The sequence below is a fragment of the Phalacrocorax aristotelis genome, chromosome 8, assembly GCF_949628215.1.
Source record: "Phalacrocorax aristotelis chromosome 8, bGulAri2.1, whole genome shotgun sequence".
NCBI classification, from domain to species: domain Eukaryota; kingdom Metazoa; phylum Chordata; class Aves; order Suliformes; family Phalacrocoracidae; genus Phalacrocorax; species Phalacrocorax aristotelis.
The window spans coordinates 7,530,907-7,556,873 of NC_134283.1; the positions used below are offsets into that span (position 1 = coordinate 7,530,907).

The following is a 25,967-nucleotide window of genomic DNA, read 5'->3' on the forward strand; positions in this document are numbered from 1 at the left end:
GCCTTAAGACCAAGACCCAGGGAGAGTGGGGTTTTAGATTCTATCATGTCCTCCTGCTTTCTATTAGCTAATTTGGTGGTGGCTGTTTTGGATCCTATTTTAAGATTATTCCCTTAGAGTATCTTCACTTTTGAAAGGAACCGTCTCTCTGAGGATAACTTGTGCGTCAACTCATCTCCCAGTGCAATCCGAGTGCTAAAATTCTGGAAACTAGTTTCTATCTGTATCAAAATACATTTCCCTGAACACATCATGAATGGTGCTTATATCATGTTTTGAATTTCTTAGACTATAACATTCAACATTTTATATCTAAATTGTTAATGCTCTGTAAAGCAGCACACTCAGCCATTTTAATAGCCTCGAGGTACTCTGTAATAATAAAAAAATTCTTTGTATATCCCTCAGTGACCAAGGAAAATAAGACCTCAGATTTTTCTCTTAACCAATTCCAAGTCAGTTCCCTAATGACCATAATATTAGAATAAAACATGTAAGCCAGGATAATGCTATGCTCAATATTTTATTTATATTTTTATGTAAACATAATTTGCTTTGTAGGCACAATATAACAAAAGCTCTAAAGCAACAAATACAATTAAACAGTGTTTCAGTTCATTTCAATCAGGCTTAAGTTAAATGAGAAGCTTTCACAGTTCCTTTAAGGCAAATTGAGAAATAATTTGTTTCACTTGAAGAAACCATCCAATTGTCTTAGAGTTGTTCAAACAACACTGTCAGTAGTAAGCACAAACCTTCATTTTTACTGCAGTAAGACTTGGTCAGTAACAAGCCTCAGCATGGTCATTTTGGATAGCGTGCCCTCCACCACGGCAGGCGCCATACTACTGTTTGCGGTATTCTAAACGTTCTTAGGGCTTGTGGGCCAAATTCTGCCAGCACAGATCCTGCTCCCAGAACAGATACCTGAAAAATTTCCATTCATTTCAGTAGTAACCTTCATATATGCCATATTAATACCAGTAAAACACAGAGTTGAGTTTAGCTTGCTGATGGTAATACTCATCTGTGTTGCACTTGGGTAGACCCAGAAGTATTCCTTTGTACTCACTGCAATTACCCGATATTCTGCTGATCAGAAAATGGCCCTAAAATTCGTATGAATTAGCATGAAGAGTATTTTTGCCTTGCTAACAAAACCAGAAAGAACTAGCCAAAATTATTTCATTTGATTGTTGTCCCCATGGTGTCTGTGGCCACAACCAAGATCACCCATCGTTATTTGTCTCAAAGGGTAATTTAACTGTAGAGCCAACCATACTGCGGTTTATAACAGAAGAACGGATTTGCTATTCTGCTTGCCCTACTAATTTAAGGCCTTGAGAATGCCACTTTACTGCCAGCTCGAAGGTCACCAGCAATATTGCTCACTTTGGCGTCAAATCAAAATTCCTAGTTATGTTAAGGTTTGTTGCAGGACAACATCATTACACTAACTGCAAAACAAAATCGGGCATGTTTCCTACGGTTGTCAGCTTATGAGTCGTGAAAACTTAACGGCCTTTCTTAAAAGCCCAATTGGCAAGCCCAGAACGCGGACAACTCTCACCGAATATATTGTTTTTCTGTGGATAAAGTCACTGTTTGGGCCTGATATGGCACTGGAAGTGTAGGCAAGTCCAGCTGGCAAAGAAAATCAACTACAGTGAAGTTCTGCATCTAGAGAAAACTGAAGTTCTGGTTCGATTAATATTTCAAAAGCTTTTTTGGCATTTTTCTCCACAGTTATTTCTTCTCATTATTTCTGAATTTGTTTAACCCAAGGGAAACTCGTTCAGAATGAACATTCTGCACAATTATCTGGTATTAGAACAGCAACTTCATAAGTACAGTGTAAAGAGATGGACATTAATACTCAGGCAGCAAGATGAAACAAAGAGAAAAAACAAGAGAGAATCTTCTAAAACCACACATAAAAGTCATCCAGACCCACAAGTCCTTTCACTCTGAGAAAAGCCCGAGAAGTCCTCCCTTGCCGCTTGTCTATGTAAGTTTTTAACTTCTATCACTATGGGATGCTTGTAGATTTAGGTGAACAGCTAGCCATGCCTGGGGAAATACTTTGTTCTGAAAAAAATACACTAATTCAAAGATACCTGGCATTATACAAGGTCTCGGACATTCCTTTAGCATTCCTACTGTAGGTGATTGCAGTTGTTTTAAAACAATTGTTTTAACAAGACAGTTGAAGACCTGAGTAGCTGCTGCTTGGACAGGTGAAAGACATGGACAAAATATTTATTTTTGTCATGTTTAGATATAGTTTCCACTAGTGGGAGGTAGATAAGACTAGCTGGTCTTTGAATACTTGATCCTCCAAATAATTACAAACATAACTGTACACATGGAGCAGAGCTTTTGACAGAACTTCTCACCTAGATAAAGTTATCCCTGTGCACAATTTCTGATGGGGTTAAGGCCTAAAACTCATTTTTAACAGGGTTAACTTCTGTAGGAGTTCAGCTCCAGCGTGATAGTTGATCAACATGGTAGCAATTTCCGAGCAGTAACTCCAGTAACAAATTTCTTTCCACATACTGATGAGTGATCCTTACCAATACAATTTTAAAAAGAAATTTAAAATTGGTTTGGATTTTGGACACAGATGGGTCAATGTGTCCTCAGCAGACGTTGATCTGTCAATAACAACGCTAATTGCTACAGGCAGTTAAAGTTCCAGGTCTAAAAAGAGAGGCTCACTGACCTTTTTCTTCACCTGTAACGTACGGGGTGATAGTCAGACCAACAGGAAAGCATGACAATTGGCACTTTGAATGAAGTGTTTAATTACTGGTGCTGATGACTAATGTGATTACACAATACTAATCAAAGTCTCTCAATTAATGACTTCTGGAACAATTTCAGATTCCACCATTCTAAATGAGGTATTTTTGAAAATGAAGATAGGATTGCTTATAAAATGATAAAGCATGACTGAGGAAAACGGAAACTAATCTTTTTTGCAACTTTTATCTGTGGTTTATAAAAGGAAAACTATTTTAACACCGAAAATCCACAAAATTAAACTCCTCCCCCCAGTTACTAGAATCTTCCAGAAAGCAAATGGGGAATTTATTTTTGTTACTGTTTCCAACTTGCAAAAAAAGACCAAACCCCCCCAGTAACTTTATGCAAGATGTTGGAATTCGCATGAGAAAGATGCCCATCTAAAATTACACAGTAAGTTAATAAGACCTTTAAACCGGAACAGAAAAATCCATGGGACTCCTACGGGGAAATTGGGTATTACACAGGAATGTCATAATACTGCACTGGATGACAATGGCACTTGAGTTCAAAACAACAATGATCAACAGCTCATAGCTCAGCTGACTGCAGACAAATACAACACACACTGTACTACAGCATTTGTTCACTGATGCACAGAATAGATTTCCCAGTCTTGTTCCCTTCTACTTCATCAATCTTTCTGCTTCTGCCACCTCTGGCTGTTACTGGATGAATGGCATGCGCTCTTTATTCTCATTGTCCCCTTCATGGTCTTCTTCCTCTTCTCCAGCCTCACTTGTCTCTGTGCTGTCGTTGGCCATCTGTAGGATGAAAGATGAAGGACATCAGAGCACCTTTCATGTTGTTTTATTCATTCTTATTTCAGTCAGATTCATTGGATAAAGTGACTTTTAAAAATGAAAGACAACATGGTTGCAACACGAAGAGAAACATTCTGTCCGTGCAGAACTTTTGCTGGCACTACCCTGCTTCCAGCTGAAGTCGCAAGCTGTTCCCTCACGGCCTACAGCCGGATGATGCTACAGAAAGCTGCTTTGTAGGACAGCTGCACAAGCTGCCTCTGATCTCTGCACTTGTAGCAAACTGACACTAAGGCTCTCAGGAAATAGGACCGCGTACGAAGGTTACAGAATGCGTGAGACCTCTGGTTTACAACAACTGCTGTATCTGCTCTTCCCAAAACAGGTAACACTGTTCTTCAACACCAGCCAAGGGGTGGGATCTGGCCCCACATGAGGCGTAGTGTCATGAACACTCACAGAGCAGTTCTTTTATATAAAAAACAATGAAACTTCATGGAGCAGTGGATATGTGGATGCTGGCAGAATATACCCATGAGAGTGCAAATCTTGGATCATACAGGAGTGGGGAGAAACTGCAATTCCATGTTTTATTGAAGATGCCTGTACAGGTGGTGGGCAGTTGCAGAAACTTATAGTTAAGGAGCACATAATTTTTTTTCATGTGGTAGTATTTATTACAAGCTGTGTAAAGGTGCAAGACCCTCCAGTACACCCTGGTGAGACCCTTGTCAGTTTGACACGTCTCTGGAGACACAAGAGTCTGGTTAACTGGTCAGGGAGTAGTGTTTAACAGCATATTTTAGCGTGACTAAATTTTCTTATACACCAACATTACCTCTCTTAAGACAGAAGAAAATTCTTGTATTAGCCTATAACTATTTCAAAACCAACTAAGGAAGGGACCCATTTACTTTTACAGAGGAATGCAGTGACATTATACCTTCCCCGCTGTATTATTAGCCTCTGCTGGAAATAAAAAGCTCAACACAAAGCAATGCTCTGAAGCTACCCATCTTTTTAAATTAACACCTGTTCATGAAGGTGTATCAGATTTGTTCTCACCTTCTAACCAATGGCTAGTGTGAATATACAATATCAAGAGAAGAGACAGAATAAATGTATTAATGTTGTGTTAAGGATTCCTGTTTACAGTTTTAAAATGCAATTCAGCTACAAAATAATGCCCAGTTTCCATGTGTGAGGTCCCAAAAGCCTTCCTTTTTCCCGCAGCAGTTTTGTATGAGATTTGTATGAGATTTAGAGTAGGAGCCAGTAAGAGCTTAAGTTAATTCCAAGTTCTTTTCTGTTCTTTCAAAACAGGACATATGTCAGGTCTGAAAGCAAACTTCATAGATCAGTATCAATTTGAAGTCAATTTTTAATTATCTTCTTTACTGCTCTGTCCTACATCATCAGTGAACGTTTAGGCAGGAGCCTGACTTTCATTTACCGCTGCTATCTGTCATGTTTCAGTATCACGTCGAGTGCTCCAAACCCAGTGGACCAGAGCTCCATCATAACCATCTTCCTTCAGAACATTTCTGGAAGGAAGTATTTCGATATTATACTTCATGTAATATAACAGGAGTAAAAGGAAGTCGTAGCAAAGGTATGCTCCGGCTTCTCTATGGGAATCGGAAAGCACTCCCGTGTTTGTACACTGAAGTAATAGCGACTGGGTCTTTTTCTGTTCAATCCACTTCTTACTAATACAGGAATTTTGTATTACATGGAAAGACTATATGTTTTCCATCACAGGACAGAGATAAATGTGGCAGTTTTACCCTGATCTAAGAGTTGCAGACACATTTTTGGAGAGGCAGATAGCCATTCGGTATAGAAAACTAACTGCTGGGGATTACAGTTGCATTTCACTTTGGGTTAAAAACATAAGTTATGATTGTTGGTTCTATTCAGGTGCTATGGATCTACAAGAAAACAGTACAAAAAATCATAAGGGACATTTCTTCAAAGGTCACTACCATGCTTTACCTTGTGTGACTGTACACCGTGTATGTAGTGCTTTGCACTCACCAGGGGAGTGGGTGCTTTCTCCACATCCAGAATTAGTTTCCCTATATTTCCTCGGTCATGGATTCTCTGCATGGCCTCCTTCACCTGAAAGAAAGATAACCTATTGATGATAATTTTCAGGCACACACCAAGAGAAGCCTGAACTCCTTCCTTCCAAAACCAGCAACACATTTAAGGCATGCTACGTGCATGGTGATTCAAACAGCTGCTTGAAATGTAATTAAGAGTTAAACATTTTGAACAAATTTGTAAGGCCTGATTTTTGCTTTGTGTTTGCAAAAATAGGACGTGAGTCTTGATTACAGTTTCTGAATAGCGTAATACATACATAATGTTAATGTACTACAAAAGTAAAGGTTAGTGGAGGTGCAGAGAGAAACATAGGCTCAGGGAGTTAATCCTTACAGGTTCGTTAGATTTTCTCTTTACAGAACATTTATCAAGAAACCCAACTTTCACCGTAAGTACGAAATGTTTTTCTAATTGACCTTTGGTATTTTTCAATTAATTTTGTGTTCCTGTAGAGGTAATGCCACATCCCGGCAGTGGCTGTGATTAGTGCAATACCGTCGTTCGCACTGCGTGACTACTTCTTTCCTTCTTTTTTCCACTTTTTTTTCTTTTTAAATTTTAAATAAGTAGTGTGCCACAGATACCACTAAGACTAGATGTTTAGCAGCTGGCTGCAACTAGCACATGTGAGAGAGGAACAAAACCCCCCTTCTTACTAGTGCACTGGAGTGGAGCTTATTTTGATGTATGAAGTTTCAGAACTTGTGAAAGCTCCATGTTGGTTAATTGAAGTTGTGTGTGTGTTGCACTGAATGTTCAAAGTGCAGCATGCAGACCACTATTAAATCACTGAAAATTGCAAGGTGTCAAGACTTTCCTCGCTTTCATTGTAGGAAACTTCAGGAACTGAAAATGTACTCACAAAGGCTGTTTCATATCCTCATCGCACTATTTTTTGCTGGCATAACAGGATATATTGAGTTTTATGTTAATAGAATCTACCATCTGTGACATAGTTTTATTGAATAATTTAAGAATAATGGCATAGAAGTTTGTAACAATATGCTGACTTGGGAACAGGTGGGTCCCACAGTACATTTAAATGCCTGAATTGGGGTCCAGGCACCTCAGACCATTACTGAATATCTAATACAGGAGGAGGTATGAGATTTTTAAAGATACTAAGTGAATACAGCTTTCAACTTCCAATTAAATTTAATGGATGCTGGGCACAAAATGTCTTTACCATCTGTCGGCCTTATTTTGAAAGCTGACTGCAGTGAACTCAATATTACAACCTTAATTTTGCCAAGTGGTTCCCTCAATTAGTAAATAGCAGACTTAAAAAAATAATCTGTTAGAACAAAGGAAAAATTGCACTGCAAAGCACAATGGGGCATAACTGTAAAGTAACCTTGGAAAACACACTCTTAGGAATCCCATTGGATAGAAGGTCGACCTCTAAATGTAGCCCACGAAACCACAATAACTTTTATGAAGTTACCTCACAGCATAAACAATACCTAACTATCCTATAAGACTTGTTCTGCACTATGGACAACAATCCTTTAAGAATATCCAAGAAAGACTTTGAAGAAGCAGCAGCTGTATTATTTTCTATGACTGTTGTTAGCCAAATCAAGCTTTTAGGAGTCTAGAGCACAGCATAAATAACCAACACAGATGTGACAGAATTGGGAAAGTCAGCAAGCACACTTGCCCATCCATTGGAATTTATTACCAGCACATCATGCGGAAAGCAGGGCACGCAACATTTGTTTTAATTTGTACCATATCATATTTAGCAAGGTAACTTTGAGGAAATGTGCTTTCCCTGCATTTTTCACATGCACAGTATCAAATTTAAGACTCTGGAGTTCAGGAGTTGTTTCCAGGATACTTGTAAGTACCTTGCAAATGCAAACAGCAGGCAGAGGGAACAATAAAACTTAAAACAATAATAATGACAATGGGATCCAGATGGAGCTATGAAAATATATAAAATATTTGGAAAAAAGCTTGAAGAGCTGATACAACATCTGTATATTTTAGTGTTATTTAGAACTTACATACCCAGTTAGTCAAATTCTGTACTAGTGCAATACCTTTCAGTACACTGTCTGAGTTAAGAGACCATGATCTATTTTATAAATGAGTAATTTTTATGTTTATGGCTGCTAATGGTCCACTTATTCAACCAAGTCTGCAACTACTTGTTTCCCAAGGTGCCTGAATATTAAAACCATTCCCTCTTCTGCTATAAAGAGCAGAGAGCATTAAAAACCTCCTTTGCTCTGCAAGTATGGCTAAGGCTTAAGTTGTTCTATGCAGACTAAATAAAACCATTTTACTTTTGTTCCAGTGAACATTTAAGTGCTGTGTATAGCCTGCCTTTCACAGAGTGCAGCATGGAGCTGATCCTAAGCCTGTGCCTGAGTGTGTGCACGTTACCAGTAAAGATGGTGAATTACCCCGTACTTGGTTAAAATCAGGCCTGGGCTTAACTGGTGGTACAGTGAGGCATGTGGAAATCTGGAATTTATTGGAGGTTCTCTGAAGTGGCTGAAGTTTGATTCAAAATAAATACCCTTTCCAGAAGCAAGGATCAAAAGGGTTTCCCTCTTCTTACAGAACTGTGTCCCTAAATTACCGTTCACCAGTTATTCTGCATTGGTTGCTATTTGCATTTGTCAGCTCAAATGTAAAGCAAGTGGATCCTACGTCTTTTTTTTATACAGAGGAGCTAATTGAATTTCTTCTTGTGCAGTGTCATCATCAGCGGGCTCTTGGGTTGGAAACAGTGCAAGGGACTCTTTACTAATATAAAAAGTTTCCATTGGAATAAAGGACACAAATTCTGTTGGCCTTTGTTTGCTTTCAGTATGGCCCAGCCCTTAGAGGGTTTGTGTCTAAACTAATGCTGAACTACTGATTTTATCCTTGAGAGGCCCCAAATTGACACAAGATGTATCACAGAGCTCTGCGATGGAATCAGAACTATTTTTACACATCAGTGGACAATTGGAAAATGCTTCCACTTTCCCGTAAGGAAAGCTGGCAAACCAGTTACCGAAAAACAAGACAGACCCAGAACGCCGCACAGCCACGCACTGTCTGATGAATCCAGCGTGGGCCCGCCTCGGCAGCAGGAGAAGAAAATGATTAATAGCAAAGGACAAATAAAAGGATTCCCAAGTTTGCCTTTTCCCTCCAGCACGCTTGCATTAATTCACACTTTAGTTTGACATACTGTTTTTAAGCATACTCTAGAGCAGAATCACCCTCTCCTATCTGTTCAGTCTAGTGGAAAAATGGTAACAAACACAGGAAAAGAACCTTGCTAACCCCGTTTGAAACAATTTGCATTTGCTTTAGGGAATACATTTATAATTGGAAAAACAACTTTGAACAAGCGTATTTCTCCTGTCCCCTTCAGCTCTACAAATGGTAGAGTCATGGATATGTTATCATACATTCAAGTGTTTTTCAGCAATGACAGTGAGTCTGGAAATTAAGACGACCTATGCAAAAATGAGGTAATCTGTAAAACAAGAGACATGGTCTAGAAAGACAAAACCAATGTACCTCAAGGTCCTTTACAAGCCTTGCTTACCATGCCCTGTGAGAAATATTCAAATTCTCATGTTCCATCATAACTCCCCAAGCGCCGCAGATTTTCTGAGCCTTCTACGAGCTCCCTCCTCATACCACTCTGCTGGACCCGAGCAGGGAGGCAAGGAATATAAAATGTGTAGAGCTTAATTGGGAACGTACAGAAGCATTGCTCTGCGTTAGCATTACAGGCAAAATTTAGCAGCTTTAACATTTCTTAGAATTTTCACCTATTAACACACACTTGTGAATTTAAAGAGGCGTTATGCTACCAATGCTAGCAACAGAATTCTTCAAAGAAGTCTTGATACAAACGTAAGATTAAAAAAAAATAAAATCACAAAGCTGGCAGTGAAGGCCTGTTGTGAAAAAGCCTATTCAAGTATACTTTTCTGAGGGGATGTTATGGTTGGGATCTCAGAGCTTCTCTTGGATCAGAGCCATTTCTGTCCATCTGTATTGTGTATCATACCAAGAAGAGCAACAATTACTGTCAAAAGACCGTGGTAGGAGGGTAAGGGCAGAAATGCCTTCGCGGTACTGGTCAGAGAATGTTCTAAAGGAGGTTTCAGGACAGCTGTGTTCTCTGGAAGTATGAAGTCTGACAGCTGTACTGACGCCTCTCCAACACCACCGTGGTGTCTCTCTTGGGGTTCCCCTCAAAAGCATCAAGAACTTTGGATATGGTGTCCTCTTTAAAATTTATTATTCTGCTTCAAATAGGCTCTTCTTCTTCAGCCTCAAATCAAGCCAAGGCACTTATCTTAACAATGGTAATTTTCAGAGTACTGTTTATACTTTCACCTCCTACCAGACTGGATTTTCTGTTTTCAAAAATAAGCTGTAACGAGGCCTCCCTCTAGCAATTTTTATACAGAGAAGTATTGCAAAAAGTTAGTGTTCTTAAAATTCTGCATACAAGCTCAAACAGAAAAGCAAGGAAGAAGCAGGCTGAGCAGGCACACTGGGTTCTAGATTCAAGGGGCAGGTATCTGCCTTGCCTTTCTGCTTTCAAACATCTGAGCACTACTGGCTTTCAAAGGCAATGCAGATAACGATATACACTAAAGAACAGGATTTTGGGAATTCTAACAACGGATAAGCCTGGAATTCCATGTGCGTCTAACAGACTTTTAAAACCTGGATTGAGAAAGCTCAGTACCTGTTCCTCCCAATGAGAACTGCGACAATACTGGCTGTGCAATACAAATTCAGAAAAGGCGCCATGCCCACTGTCGCGGCATGGAACATGCTGTTCAACCTTCCTTTACCGACTGAAAAATTTAAAATATTGAATATTCTAATCCTGTCCTGTTCAGAAAAGAGCAACACAAAGAAAACAACAGGAAAATCTCAGCACATCTCAGGGCAATGCTTAGACTAGAGAGGTGTATGTGCTTTGGGGTATTCTCTTTTGTGTGTTTTGGGTGCGTGTTTACTTGTGCTTTGTGATGGGAAGAAGATTACTCTGGTCTTTACTTCTTTTTTTTTTTTTTTTTTAAATATACTTTTCCAGTGGAGCGGGTTGCTAAAATTATTCACTCAGTGTTGCTGATTCTATTGGACTTGGGGAATTTTATATCATTTTAGAGAGACGGGTTATGTACCTTGAAATTACTGATACTTAGGTCTTGATGCTACCTATTACCAAAATAAGCCAAAAGAGAGACACAGAAGTTAAATAATTTTTTAAAGTTTCTCTGTGAAATTTTAAAATGGTATCTTTTTGTAACAAACTTAAGTTGTCACTGCAGCAAAGGGAATATTTTCAACTAGGCTGCAGTTCACAGAGATTTCTATGCAGCCTCAATTTAACAAAACAACTAATTTAGTAGTACCACATTAGCTCTAGAGATTGTTAAAGAGAAATAGCACGGTATTATAAACACAAAATGTTTCCTGTTCCTTGTAGCAATGATACGCTAAATTGATCCAGCATCTCTAAAAGAAAGACGGATTTCCATATTTCTTTAGCTAATACCTCATGGCAGACACTATGACTTGCAAAGCTTTCATTTCAACAAAAGCAAAAGAGAATACATTACAACCACAGCCATAAGTTATTTTCCTCTACTGAATACAACAGCAGTGCATGCACTGGAAACATGGTATGACTTTATTGTAGCCAGTCTGTCATTAGTGAGCTGATAGCAATTCTCATACAAAATAAAGTACAAGCTTGCATTAAAAAAAAATAGAGAAAAACCAAAATTTTTATTTTCTTACTAGCATTTCTAAAATAGTAAAGTACTAAGAATAGCTGAGTCCTAATACTGCAACTAAGAAACCAGCTCTTTTAGGAATCACATTATATCCACAAACGACTTACATAAATTTAATGAAGTGCCCCGTCAGTGCCCCTGACTAATTTGCAATACATTTCTATGTGAGAAACATATGTTAAAAAAGCACAAAATTAAGCATGTTATTACCTATAGCCACTCAGACCAGAAAAAAAGATTTTCATACTGAAATTAAAAATAGCAGCCACAATGCTTTTTTTACTCAAATAATTTCTGCAAATATAAAATCATTAAAAACAAGAAAACAAGGTATATTCCGAACAGAGCAAGTAACATAATACGCTATCAGATTATGACATTGTATTTGGATATTTGCAGCTAGCTTCTGATTACATTGCTTTTTGACAGCTTTTGATGGGGGTGTGTAAAAACAGTCCATTTTAAATTGACTAAAAGACTTTTTTCCTGAAATGCATCTCGTACATCTGCCTTAGTACTCATTTTTTCCTGTGTTCTGCTTGGATTTTTCTTGTTTGCTATACTTTCCCCACCTGAAATTAGTAACTGGGACAGATTTCCTTGTCCAGCTTTTCATTTTAAGTCATTGATTTCAGGTCTCCACCTCTACTGTCCTAGTAGTCATGGCACTGATCCTTTGTTTGCTGAAGACTGCAACCAAAGCAAGGAGTGCAGTGCCTTACAGAGATATGATATAACCTTGGATCCTCACCGCGGAACAAGCTTGCAAATTGTACTGAGACGATGATTACTTCGGAAAGTCCTGAATAGAGATGTTTTCCCGGATGTAAGTCTGACCCTTTATAATTAGTACATGCCTGAAACAGTTACGCTTCAACTTCGTATTGCTATAGTCGAGCCTCCACTTATTTACCCATTTTAATTCAGACTAATCTGTTGGCTGTTCTGCGTTTGAAATCAAGAGCCAACAATCTCTACTGAGGTACTCATAAATGCTTGCTGACATTCAGTTTTCTCTGGAACTTCATTTTGTAGTTAGAATGTAGCAAAAGCAGTCTACGGCTTCATAAATATAGGAAAAGTTAAATGGAAAATGTACTACTAATTATCTGTTGCACCACTTCACAGCATGAAAGATAAACGTAGCCTGCCTAAGAAACGGATGCTACTTTTCAAGCCTTTGGATATTATTTTAAACATAATGATCCATTTCTGTATTTGGCTCTTATAAGGCACCAATCTCAGGAGTAAAATAACAGAGACTGCAAAGCTGGAACGCTAAACCGCTCACTATGCCAATATAACACACTGGGGTCTTCAGGCCTGTGCTGGTAATACAGATGCTGAGTAGAGAGAAACAATGAAGGCAACATGCCATGGAAAAACTTCCTAGTGTGAATGTCAAAACATAATGCTTTCAACATCCTACATGAAGCTGTTCAGCTCAGTAATATAATGAATTTTTATCTTTTTCTTTTTTTTAGTAGAGTTATACATTTACTTCAGGAAAAAAAACCTGAAAGACATTGGTGCAACAAGAGTGGATATTCTTTTAACTCCACAATGCTGAATGCAGTTTGTTGCACCAACTGCCATCTACAGATTACAGTTTCAAGCTTGCAGATGACTTCTTTACCCCCTCATTCTCAGCTAAGGCAGGTTTATTGGATGGTGGTGGTGGACTCTGTACTTTCTTTTCTTGGGCCTCTCTGGTGACAATGGGTTTCCCTGAGGTATAGGAAAGGATTTCTGCTTACGATAAAGCAATCCTTCATTCCCTGTTTTAGTAAATTAGGCCAAAGAGGCTGAGAATCTTATGCCAAGGTTACAAATTTTAATCCAAGCCAGAAGAGAAATTAGTTCAGTTATCTCAGCGTAATCTGTCAAACTCGCCAATTGTTCTAAAGCTGTATCATCATGTGTTGTCAAAAAGGTGATCAGCACCCCAATGAAGGGAATGTCCCTCACCTCCAGATGGGCACAATGGAACAGAGCATTAATTTAGTTTATGATCTACAACCATAATTTTTCCTTCTCATTAGTCTCACATTAGGTGCAATATTGCTGTTTATTTTCACACATCATCTCAAAGAATCACTTTTTCTCCTCTGTTTACACATTGAAAACATCCAAGCCTTCCAGCATGTCAAGACTGTTCCCCTCTAGCCCTGAAATAAGCCCCTCCTCCACTGAAACCTGTGCTGCAGAGATCACCCCAAAGTCTTACTTTTCCAGCTATGTCCCTTCCCTCCTTAATCCTTCAGTTGATATTTCAGACTAACAGTGACAACAGTAAGTAGCAACATTTACTCTCTGCATCAACCCGAGCCTTTTCTGCCCCCATCACCCGCTATGAGCACTTTTATCCAGTATTATTTCAAGCACTGCACGGTTTTAACCTATGCTGCATTTACACATAAAAAATAGTCCAACAAAGACATCTCCAGAGCTGGTGCTTTAGTGATTCTTTACAGTAATCCCCCAAATGGCAATGTCATTACACACCTCAAATTCCTCCTAAGTCTCTTTTGGTGCGTATACGGGAGGCTGAAAACAGCTCATTATTTGAGAAGTAGCAGCCATCGTCATGTAACAGTTACCCCATGCTCCCCCACTTACTGGCTCATACCATGTGATGCTCTTGGACAGTTTTGGGAGCAGGGACTGTGTCTTCTTAGGGGGTGTGTATATCATGTCAACAGAACCCCCAGCTGATCATAGCCAAGCCTGCTCATCACAGCTGTAGCACACAGAAATAGTACCAACACCTTTTAACCATCTGTCATTGTACAGCCGATTTCACATATTCATAACAGAGGTGGAACAGAGCATTTTGCAACAGCAAAATACCTTTATCCTGAGGCTCTCTTACTTCTGTTCTCCAAAGAACGTGGGGGGACAGGAGGGAGCACCCATTTAGCCTGCTTAACCATTAGAAACACAATCACATCTGTTCTCAAAAGTTTTCTTTTAACTGTACTATTAATAAAAGAACTTTCAAGTTCAGGAGGGAAAGCAATAGCAGCAATGTAGAGGCCAAACAGAAGAAATGCAGAAACTACTGAAGGGATTTAGAAAGTTGTCTAAACATACAGGCATGTGCTAGAACTTAAAATTAGAAGCCTTAGTGCAGAAATAGGTTGGAAAAGACAAAAGAAATATATATTATCTCATGGGATCTTTCTAACACTCAGCGTGGTCTTTGGTTTCGTATTGCTGTGAAGAACAGGTCCAAAATCTACTTCGTAGATGTTGGAAAGCGTACAGCATGATAGCTACTTTTTGAGGATAGTTTGGAATATTCTGTACTTATATGAACAAATTTCACTCCCTGCTCCACTGGTGTAATTTCCCCGGCATCAGTGGGTTGCATGTGAATAAGAAGAGCAGGTCCTGAGAGAAGATAAAAGTCTCAGTTGATAAAGGAATACTAGTAGTGTTCAATAGGCTTCGATTACTCTAACATGCATTCTGTAAATAAAAAGTCTCCTTCAAACATGGTTTTCACAGAGGTCAACACTTTCTGACCACTCCTCCAATCCTGGCAGAGCACGAACTTCCTAATAGGAGAACGCAGTATTTTCCTTATGAAAGCAGAGAGCGCTTCCTCCCGTTACCCTTGCCCTAGTCCTCTATATGTAGCTAAAACAGTAAGTTTAGCTTCTGCATTACTTCTGTGCAGGAGCTCTTCGACAGAGAGAAGAGCTGTCTGCAAGAGCATTCCTCACCAATAATTAATTCCTCTCTTGTTCACTGTCGTGTGTCTGAGAAGCCTGCAACTGCACCACGTCTGCAAAATCACATGGACAGGATCTCCATGGTGACAGTGTCATGCGGTACGCAAACATCAGCTGGCTAGTCAAGGTTACTTTGGCAACCCGAGTGTCACAGGTAATGATCCAAATCTTGTTCAGATTCATGAAAGAATTATCTGAATTAAAAACTTGCCCGTTTTTCATTCCAGGGCTGGTTCTGTTCTGTTGCTGTTTATAACGGCAGAGCCTATTTCAATGAGCCTGGAGCTATCTCCATGAGAATTACAAACACTAATATCAATAATATTTATTTAAGCATCATTTGTATGCAGTAATGAAGAAAAAGATGCATACTGCAATCTATTCTAGCCGAGATACCACATAAGCAAAGCTTTAATACTACAGCTTTCATTGGTGCTATAAGGCAACATGAATTTTATTATCAGAGTCACTGCTGTGGTCTATTACAAAGATATGTTGTCTTTAATATGAATTATGAGCTGCATTATAATTGCAGACGCTCTTCTCAGACCCAGAGAAGGGTTTTCTTTCCTGCCATTGGCAGATCTGGCTTTTAAAACAGAGCACAGCACTCCATATGAGGAAGAATCACATAGTCTGTCTTCTGGTTTATGCCCGTTTAGCTTTGGTCTGGGGAAGGGAGGAAACTCAAGAAACCAAGGATAACAGTTTCTTAACTTGCTGGCAGCTCTGAGGGGAGTGAGCTGGTATCCTACTCCATGCAGATTTTGCCAGGGCATTCGGGCATGGGAAGTATGGAGCAAAAGGACGTCTCCCTTTCAGGCTGCATTTGTCAGAGCCCTGTTAAGGTGGCTTGGGCCAAGGGAAGGGACAGGACATGGGCTCCCCAGCTATCCTGTGCCACACGCACGGTGAGCAGCCACTGGGCTCCTCTGCACTAATGACTCTGTCCTTCTGCTCCCAAAAGTGACATCTGCCAAAATTTAGTCCTATTGTTTTGCTGGCATATTTCCTCCTCACTAATGTTGAAATGGCTCCCTCACGTTTATGCAATATGATTGGGTGGAGTAATAGTTAACTGGGAAACATGCTGACTTTTTTTTTTTTTTCTACTATGAGTTTGCAATACTTCCCTTTCTCAGGCTAAGTCTTCTGTACAAGCTTTTGTAGAAAAAGTGTGATTACTGACAATCACCCTATCACACACAAAGTTATTTGGACAAAACCATCCTTTTGCTGGTAGGGACTATTTCCCTTGGGAACGATGGAATAACCTGTATTGACCACAACACACTTCCATGGGAATGATCTGCATTCATGATAGGAATATTTTCCTCGCACCGTGTAGCAGAATAGCTAGCAGGAAAGTGCTTCTAGTAATTAACTGACTTAACCGCTGTGACAAAATCCTCCAGTTACCTGTTTGTGTGGGAGCTGGGTACATGGGAGGCTGGCAAACCCACACCTGCAACTGGTCTGCATTATCCTCTCTTCCCCAGGCTGATTCTCTTCTCTTACCTACACCACTAATTCTAAGGAGCCCTGTCAAACTCTTTGCTCTCCTAGAGCCTGAGGGTATACAGCAGCTTGCAAGACAGAAAAGCAGCATAATATTTTCAAGATTTTGTGTAGGTCCTGTTCCTGCCCATGGTGAATACAGCCAGCTCTTAACATGCAGAAATCAAGCACTGAGCATAAGCAAGCAGACACATCAAACTCAGGGTATCTGGGCCCCAAATTTCATAAACACCTACTGATACAAAAGTGCATGGGGAAAACAGGGATGTCATCAGAATCAACTGCTAAAGTGTTAAAAAGTTAGTATCCTTAGCCATGATTTTGAGCTGATTAGAGTATTTTAGATACAGGAGTAGGAAAGTAACTTGGGTCATGGAGTCTATTTCCTTGATGTGAAGCCAACACATCGTGTCATCCTCCTAGTAGCCACCTGAAATCAAACATTATTTTGCCCAACTCACCTGTTTATGGTCCGTTACACTGAACTTTTGCACCAATGCTTTTGCCTGCATACATGCAAATAGAAAGTACTTTTTAAACCCTTTTCATTTCTCCATTGCTATTCACAGCTGCAAACAGCAGCTCTGGCCTTTATTCCCTTTTGCTGCCTGTCGGCAAGGAGAGACCTTTTCTCTGGAATACCTTTTAGCCTCACTGTATGTTGCCATGGCAGCAGGACTAAAACCAGACCCAAGATGAGAAAAATGTCAAAGGAATAAAAACTGACGCTACAGGCAAATTCTGACTCTGAGCCCTCCCTCAGCTACTGAAGACATCTATTAAGTTATACATCTTTTAGTTTGGAGGGCTAGAGCTGCAGAACTGTGCTGTTTTCACTCTTTCCTTATTCCTATAAGCTCTTGCTGACGTCAATGAGTATTTGTTTTGCCTCAGTAAAATTCAAAGAAAAAGAGATTTAAAGCCTTGTAATTAGAGAATAACTGCACCAAATCTTGCCAGCTTTAACTTAGGGAGTCAACAGGGATAAAGCAGAAAAAAGGCAAAACCACCATCAAATTAAGTATTTAGAAGTACTGAACAGCAGTGCCTAGATTATCATTGTGGAGGGAGCCTTCCTACGTGGTAAAAGAGAAAAGACCTTGAAATTTGATCCACCAACACAGAGAATTCCAGCAAGTTAGGACAGCTCAGGGGTATTCAGCGCTTGGACAGATAAAGACTAGTGTGTTGGTTGCAAGTGAAGTGCTATAGAAAGAACACCTCTGTAAGACTACGTGTATTATCTTAGCAAAACCTGCACAGAATGAGAAGAAAAGCTTTTTTTAATTTAAACTGGCACAACACAGCTTTTCTCATTATCACTTGCTATTCACACAGGCTTGAAGGGGAATTTTTTTTGTGTTAATATGGGAAATAATTACCTTATTACTTTCAAAGTCAAGGGTTGTTTCTCAGGGGTAGAGATTTTGTGAAGAAATCCCTGGAATGCACTTGAGCAGAAAAGTCACATCTTGTGCATCAGGGAGAAGCTTTAAGGATCCTGTGCTGGAATTTCTTTTAGAGGAGCAATACCGCCGGATCTCTTGGACCCAAGCTTTCTGCAGCAGTCTGTCTAGTTGATAGCACAATACAATCATATTGACTCTCTACTGAGGTTAACCAGTCTGAAGGCAAGCACACCATTGTGTGGAAGGGATATGGAACTACCGTGATAAAGTTAAAACGTTCCTCAGATCCACTCAGTAAAGGGGAATCCCGCCTACATCACACTTCTGGTTGCCACCATATGCCTGAGAGCTGCTGCCTGACTCTGGGATTGCTGGTAGAAGTTATGATAGCATGGTCCTGATTTGTACTAGGAAGGTGGCTTTCAGCATGTCAAAGCCACAAGTGGAGGAGCTCAGAACTGGTCACCTTTGCAGTACCTTTCTCCATTCTGAGCAGTAATGCCTCTTATAATAAGTTGCAGCCAACTGTGCACACAGGGGTGCCCCAGACACTCCTGAACCTTGGGGTATTCAAACATGCAGTGGTTCAGATTCCACTCTAGCGCTCTGCTTTGGTCCACAGCAGCAGCTCTTACACTGGGGAAAATTCCTTTGGCTGCAAAGAAACAGGCGAAAGAAACATGTACTCTCTATTTGGTTAAGATGCAGCAGTCTCCTGCCTAAATTGAATTCATATATAAAGTTCAGTTTGGTGTATTCCATCACAATCCATCATAACAATTTATTGCAGGAAATAAAGTTTATTACATTCATCACTATGCAATAAAAAAAAAAGAAGACATTTTATGTTGTTATTGACTATCAAGCTCCATGACATCAGTTTTTAAACCCTTGCCTCAGCAATGTTGTCTTGTGATGTCTGAAAAAGCCTTTGGAGAAAAACTGCACCACCCCACAAGTACATATCATTTGCCCTCTTTCACGTAAGCATGCTCTAACAGCTAGAGGGCCAAAAACTGTCCCCCTCCTCCACCCCCAGAACATGCAGACCCCACTATAAGCGTACCGCTTTGCATAGCGTGTTGTTGTCTTTCCAATTACAATGCCTAGACCGGAGAAGGTGAATGTTGATCTCTGCACAGCCATGCAGCAGCAACCCTGCCTGGTTACTTCTTGGCGGCAATCTGGCAAACAGAGATCCCTCTTCACACACAAGTGGAGGATCAGACAGCCCTTCTGGAACTGCACTGTTCCTCAGTCATACAAGAACTCAAGCCTGAAATACTTCCAGAACCACAGCTTTTCACACAGACCATCTAGACACTGGCAGGACACTTTTTAAAGACAGAAGAATCTTTGACACAATATTTTGCATTGCCTCTGAGCTAACTAGCTTCAAAGCGTTCTGAGTCAATCCATGTCTTAACTCTGCCTCTGGGCAAATAGGCACAAACATTGCCACTTGGGGGAGGTGGGGGGTGCCCAACAAATCAGCTTGTAAAATATTAGATGATTCCTGAACATGCATTTATCAAGAATCAATGCCAATTCTATCGTGTTTTTGTACATGCATGCAGTTACACCAGAGTATAAATGAAATACCAAAGACTCGGCTCTTTTCCGCAGGGACTCCATCTCATTTGAGCAACACCTGGGACTATGGCACCCCGATTCCCAGTGTTTCCAGGCACAGGAGACTTTACATTAATGGTAGAGTTAAACTCCCAGTGACAGCACCTGTGGATATTATTTGTGGATTTAACACTGCTTTGCTGTATGGCAGTGTGCAAGAGATTTGCGTTACATGCCTTGGTTTCTTTGTCTTTATGACAACACACAGTATTTACACGGTTCATAGGAATACTGCTGCGTGGCAGTGCAGCAGTCAGGCAGCCCTTTAAACCATAGCACAGCTTTAGTGTAAAGGCCATTACAATTTTTAGTGTTCAGAGTCAAGTAATGTAAGGAGATTATTCCAGAAACTCAAAATGTGTGTTCTATATGCTGTTTCTTTTATTGTCTCTATAGCCAACAGCCCTTGTCATGTTAGAAGCTGAATATTGGTATAGATAAAACCCTGTTCTGACCTCATGTGGCCATTCATAAGCTCCAAATGCAATCAAATTAGGGATAATGCAACCCGAGCTCACCCAGGTACACGGAAGTTTGAGGCATGCATAAAGACAGACATTTAACTCCCACGCGTTGTTAGTGCCGGTTACTCTGCCTCATTCCACGGTGCAGACCTACGCACACCATTTGGGTTTGTGCGCATATGCAAAAGATAATTTGTACTATCACTTTTTTGCTACTATAGTTAAAAGCCAGCTATTCTTTTTTACAGTTGTATATTTAGACCAGAAGCCCTTCTAAGTACCTTCTGGATACGACAAAGCCAAAAACCCACACGTGGCTACTTTCTTGCTCTTTCCCAAGCTTTTATCACTACCGCTTTATTCAAATTTCTGTTTATTGGCAACAAATCAGTTTATTTTATATAAAGGAGATATTTCTTTGTGTTTACTTCACTAGAGAGGATGTGCTTTGTTTTAGGAAACTGCAAAACTACAGAATACTTTCCAAAAGCAAGGTCCTTCATAATCTCACATTATTCGAGCAGCACTCTGCTGATGGCCTGTGTTACTCCCGCCTCCTTTGTCTTTCAGCCTTGTTCCAGTTCTCTGATCCACCAGAACCATCATACAACAACTGGATCTTCACAAAAACCTCATTTTTACAGCCTTGCTATTACAGATTTCTCCATAGCTTACCAGCACCACCCATTTTTTCAGTATTTCTCACCAACCCTTTTAAACCCAGACTTAAAAGCACCTGCGTGACAGTGGTTTCCCTTTTTTCTCCCTTAACCTTCCCTGTCGTGGCCTCTCTTCTTTATCTTGCAGTAGCAGGGGTTCCTGACTAAGCCTTGCCTTCTTCTACTTGGACCTTGTAATAAGATCCTGCCTCATGAAATGATGTGCTTCTTCCTCTACCGTTCCCAAATAGCAGGTGATGGGGTTTTTTTTATTATTATTATTTTGGAAGTCCGACAAAACCTGTGACCAACATGACTTCTGCCACTGTAACTCTTCATCACGTTTTCTAAACAATTCAACTGAGTCAAATATTCTTACTCCCGAAGACATTCTATCACACGTTCCTCAGGCTCTCCTTGGGCTCTATTTTGCGTTATTCATTTCACAATATGGGATCTTAAAATCAGTAGTAAAATATTAGAAATTCCTGTACTGCCTGTCTGCTTGTTCCAAGGAACTTTAGGTTTTGCTTTATTACTACTACGGAGAAGAAATTGTGCGCTGTTCCAGAACCACTACTCCAAACCACGGGAACTAAACTTACTGGTTACAAAATACAGTAAACATTGTCTTCCAGATAGTAAAGATGTAATCAATAAAAAGCCTTGACATCATAATTTCCAAAGTCTGAGAAGCTTCACAGCCAAATCCACCTACTAGCATCAGATTACAAGAGCACATTAATATTGGGTCTTTGGAAAAAATCTCCATGTTCTTTTGTAACAGTGGATTCTCTCCAATGAAATCCGTCCCTCATCAATAAACCAATTATGTAAGTTCTTGAAACTCATGAAGGTAAATCCCAAAGGTCTAGAAAGATCCAAATGAGAAAATATGTCTCTGTTGATTTTGTCTATATATTTTTTTTCTTTCAGAAAGTAGTTCCATGAGGACTGCAAATCTCATTATTCACAAGTCATCACTGTGTTTTTTGATTATTCAAAAAGGTCTGACATCCTACCATTGGGTGCCACTCCGTAACTTCATTAAAATTATACTTGAACAAAACCAAAATCCACCAATATATTAAATGGTGATGCAGTTGTGATCTTAGAGAGTATGACTCATGCTCATCCTCAGTTTGGGCTACATCAGTTTACAGTAAGACTGAAATTGTTCATCTAGGTAAGATGAAAGGTATTTAAATTTATCTTGTTTGCTGGTTGACACTTTTACCATCTATTTTGCAGTCCTATTTGCTCTATTACTTAAATGTTCCTCCTGGCACTGTTAAAAACCTTCTCATTCTAAGCCTATATTAAAGATTTTTAACTCCACATATGTATTGTACCAATGTGATTGCTATAAAAATGGCTTTATTTTACAAGTTTAATGCTCATGCGTGAATACTCATTCAGCTTAGCATTACATTGCATCAACAGAAATCAAGCTGCTATGTAATCGGTAGCAGGGAGCCAAAGCAGAAGCGTTCACGTGACAGAACGTCACTGATTCAGCTGAGGTAGTTTCTTATCTAATCCAATTAAATCTGTGTGTGTAAATGCACCAAAAAAAGCAAACGGCGCGTACACAAGCTACAGTAATTCAGGAAAATAGGCAAGAATTTGAACACACATTTTGCTAGCTCTAGCCTAATATAGGCTTAACTGCAGGAACACGTAGAATTATGCTGGATGTTTCCTTCAAACTGAAGGAAAGATAGTGCATTGTGTTACTTCTGCTAAAAAATTCAAAGGTTATGCCCTTTTTCCTCAGGAAGGCTTAAGATCTTTAAGATTTTACCCAGGACGTAACTATAGCATATAATAGAAAAACCCTCAAGTTCTTTCTCAAGGTTGCTGGTGTTTGGTGATGGTAGGGAATTCACTTTTACATGACCTTTACTCTACTAAACTGAATGCATTTAAATGAAGATTTGGAGCTGTAATGTGCGAGGATTTATTTCTTATAGATAAGGCCTACATTTTCAAAGGTCTGCACTTTAATCCCACATTCAAAGCCTGAACTTTGATATTCAAACTAGCATATTCAGTAAACTCAAAACAGTGGAAAATCAGTTGCTCATCTGAAAATCTTAAATTACATCGCTTCCTTTTAGTATTCTTTTCTCTAAGTCAGTGTTTGTAACATACAGCTTTGTCCTACAAAATACCTTTGTGCTCAATCATTCACAGCAGGCTAATATATACAGGAACGCTTTAGTATCGACAATATACTTGCTTTGCTGCCTTGGTGTTAATTTATATCATTATCTGTAATGAGCAATAATATCATCACTAAACTGCAATACCACATTAAACTCAATTATCGCATTAAATTTGGATTATATTATGCTAAGAGATGTCTTTATGCCCAAGAGTAATTTTGCTTTTAAAACTTACCTGTGTTTAAAATGATTGAAAAGAATATATGAGCAATTTTCATTAGGTGAGAACATTTATCTTGATTAATGATTGTTATGCACTAAAATAAAGTGTTATTTTGGATAAAATAATTGTACTTTTTCAGGGTAAAACTACATAAACCAGAAAAAATAAACTTGCTTCCAACTAAAGTTCCCCACTACACTTAGAAAAGAGGAATTTAATCAGAGTACACATTAATGCTGTAAAATATTATAAAATCTTAAAGATTTAAGACTTAAAAGAAAAAATCATGACAGGGAATTTTGAATGATCAAAGAAAAATTCCAAATCAGAACAGCCTCATAATCGGGTGGCCTCAGAACAGAGCTGTACATAGTGCGTGCTTGGTGCTGCTACTACTGAGTAAGTGCCCATGACCAACTTCCACAGCGTCTGGGGAAACAGCATGAGTCTCTTGGTGAACCCCAAGTGTGGGAAGATGCAAGTTTCCACTGACTGGAATATTCATTCTCTTGCTCTCTTCAGTAATGAATCAGTCCATGTTGTGATGATCCAGTAATGAATCTCAGGGTGTGTAAGGTAGGACTCAAACAGTAGAATACAGAATCACACAGAAGCACACAGAATGGTGGGGGTTGGAAGGGACCTCTGGAGATCATCTCATCCAACCCCCCTGCCTGAGCAGGCACACCCAGAGCAGGGGCACAGGGCCGCGTCCAGGCGGGGGGTGAATGTCTCCAGGGAAGGGACCCCACAGCCTCTCTGGGCAGCCTGTGCCCCTGCTCTGGCACCCGCACAGGGAAGGGGTTTGTCCTCATGTTCAGGTGGAACTTCCCGTGTTCCAGCTTGTGCCCGGTGCCCCTTGGCCTGGCGTTGGGCACCACTGAAAAGAGCCCAGTCCCATCATCCTGACACCCACCCTTTAGATATTTATAGGTATTGATGAGATCCCCCCTCAGTCTTCTCTTCTCCAGGCTATAACAAACCCAGGTCTCTCAGCCTTTCCTCATAAGGGAGATGCTCCAGTCCCCTGGTCATCTTGGTAGCTCTCTGCTGGACTTGCTCAAGCAGTTCCCTGTAATATACTGACTCAAAGTTGAACATTCAACTGTCCTTCCTAATTACAGTCAATACCAGCAATGCATCATCTGCTTAATATGTAGATTATCTAGAGAAAACTACAAAATTACCTTATCTACAAATCTTGTAGATAAGACAGTAGTAAGTGCTTTTTTAGGGATATCGGCAAAGTTGTATGAAATAGAACACAAAAACTGTGTCTTCTTTGCAAAAAAGAGAATCTAGTAACCTAATTAGACTATTACTACGAAAATTTTAAAAAATTAAAAACAACAACCCAGGAGATTAATTTTGTGCTACTGCTCATGAGATTTCCAAAAATTCTAGCAGTCTGCCAAAACTAGTCATCAACACAATTAGCTGCTGAGAGACAAGCTTGGTTTTGCTAGTGGAACCACAACATCAGCTCTTGATCGATTTGATTAGCTATTGACCAGCTATATTAGTTGATGGAACTGCTAATAATTGGCTTTTCCTTTGGCTACTGTTACATAGACAGACTGATAAGCAGATCCCAGAAGAATAGCTAGAACGTTCACTTTAGAAAGGCATTTCTAAAACCAAACAGGCCCAATTGATTTCATTCACCAGAGTTCTACGTCTAACAACCAAGCATCCTTCTACTACAGCTAAAAGCTTATGTCTATGTTATCTCTTCAGAGGCCAAGCACCCAAAATCCCCAAATGCAGAAAAACATGAGCTAGAATATACAGCAGAAATGCTGAAGGCGTAGTACCTACTGACGTTTCTCACCACAGAAATTTTGCAGTCCCCGAAAGCATCTCATTCCCTTCTGCTCTATTAACTCTTCTGCTCACTGTCAGTCATGGAAGATGGCCACGGGGACCAATGATGCCAACGTAGTGTCATTTAGACAAAAACGGACCTATCACATTTAAATATAGAGAGATATTTTCCTTATTCTTATCTTCCACTCCCTTTTGCTTCTTTTCAGTGACTCCTTAGATGGCTTTCTAGGCATTGATTAATGCTGTACTAGACCCAGATTATAGCCAGAAAAAAACCAACCAAACAAAATAACTAGTCTGATTTTTTGCAAATCAGAGACCAAAACTTCATCTAAAATCACCAGGGATCTCTTCCCAGTCTGAAAATAGGAAGGTTTCAAAGGCAGGAGGAATCTGAATTATTTGTATTCTGTATTGTGCCAGACATATAAGGATGACATCTCTCAGCTCTCTCAACATCACCAAGCAGACTTCATTATTTCTATCTCCATTTTTTAAAGATCCTTAGCACCTGGGAAAATAGGCCTTTTGAAATTTGAACTGAGACCAAAAAAAGTTTCTGAGAGAATGAAAACAGTCACTGGGAATTGTTAACAGAAACCTCAGATTTCTCCTTCATGATACCCTGGGAGAAAAGCTGAATTTCTCACATTAGCAGTCCCTGCCAGTTCAACTTGAACAACCGAGAGCCTTCTTTCTGAACCAGTCAACTAATTAACAAAGAAGCGTGAGTGGAATTCTTTGACACAGAGGAAAATCCCAGGTTCCATTCACAGGCTCTGTGGCTTAAACTACACACACTAATAGTACCTAGCACAAGAATGGAACGGCATCTCAGTGTGTCTTTGAAAACTTAGTTTCCAATATCTTCCCTT

The 25,967-nt window shown here is 39.7% G+C and overlaps 1 protein-coding gene across 2 annotated transcripts in view; it reads right to left on the reverse strand.

The window, feature by feature from the left end:
• Positions 1-504: 504 nt before the first annotated feature.
• The window catches only part of VAT1L (vesicle amine transport 1 like), a 64,091-nt gene continuing 38,628 nt past the window's right edge, over positions 505-25,967 (reverse strand). The window contains exons 8-9 of one of the 2 annotated variants that reach the window (XM_075101332.1): positions 5,568-5,693; positions 505-3,572 (exon numbers count right to left, since the gene is read on the reverse strand). In XM_075101332.1, the coding sequence (XP_074957433.1) occupies positions 3,474-3,572; positions 5,568-5,693 (225 nt within the window). In that variant the 3' untranslated portion in view covers positions 505-3,473. The remainder of the gene's footprint in view (positions 3,573-5,567; positions 5,694-25,967) is intronic. The other variant, XM_075101333.1, reaches the window with a different exon arrangement.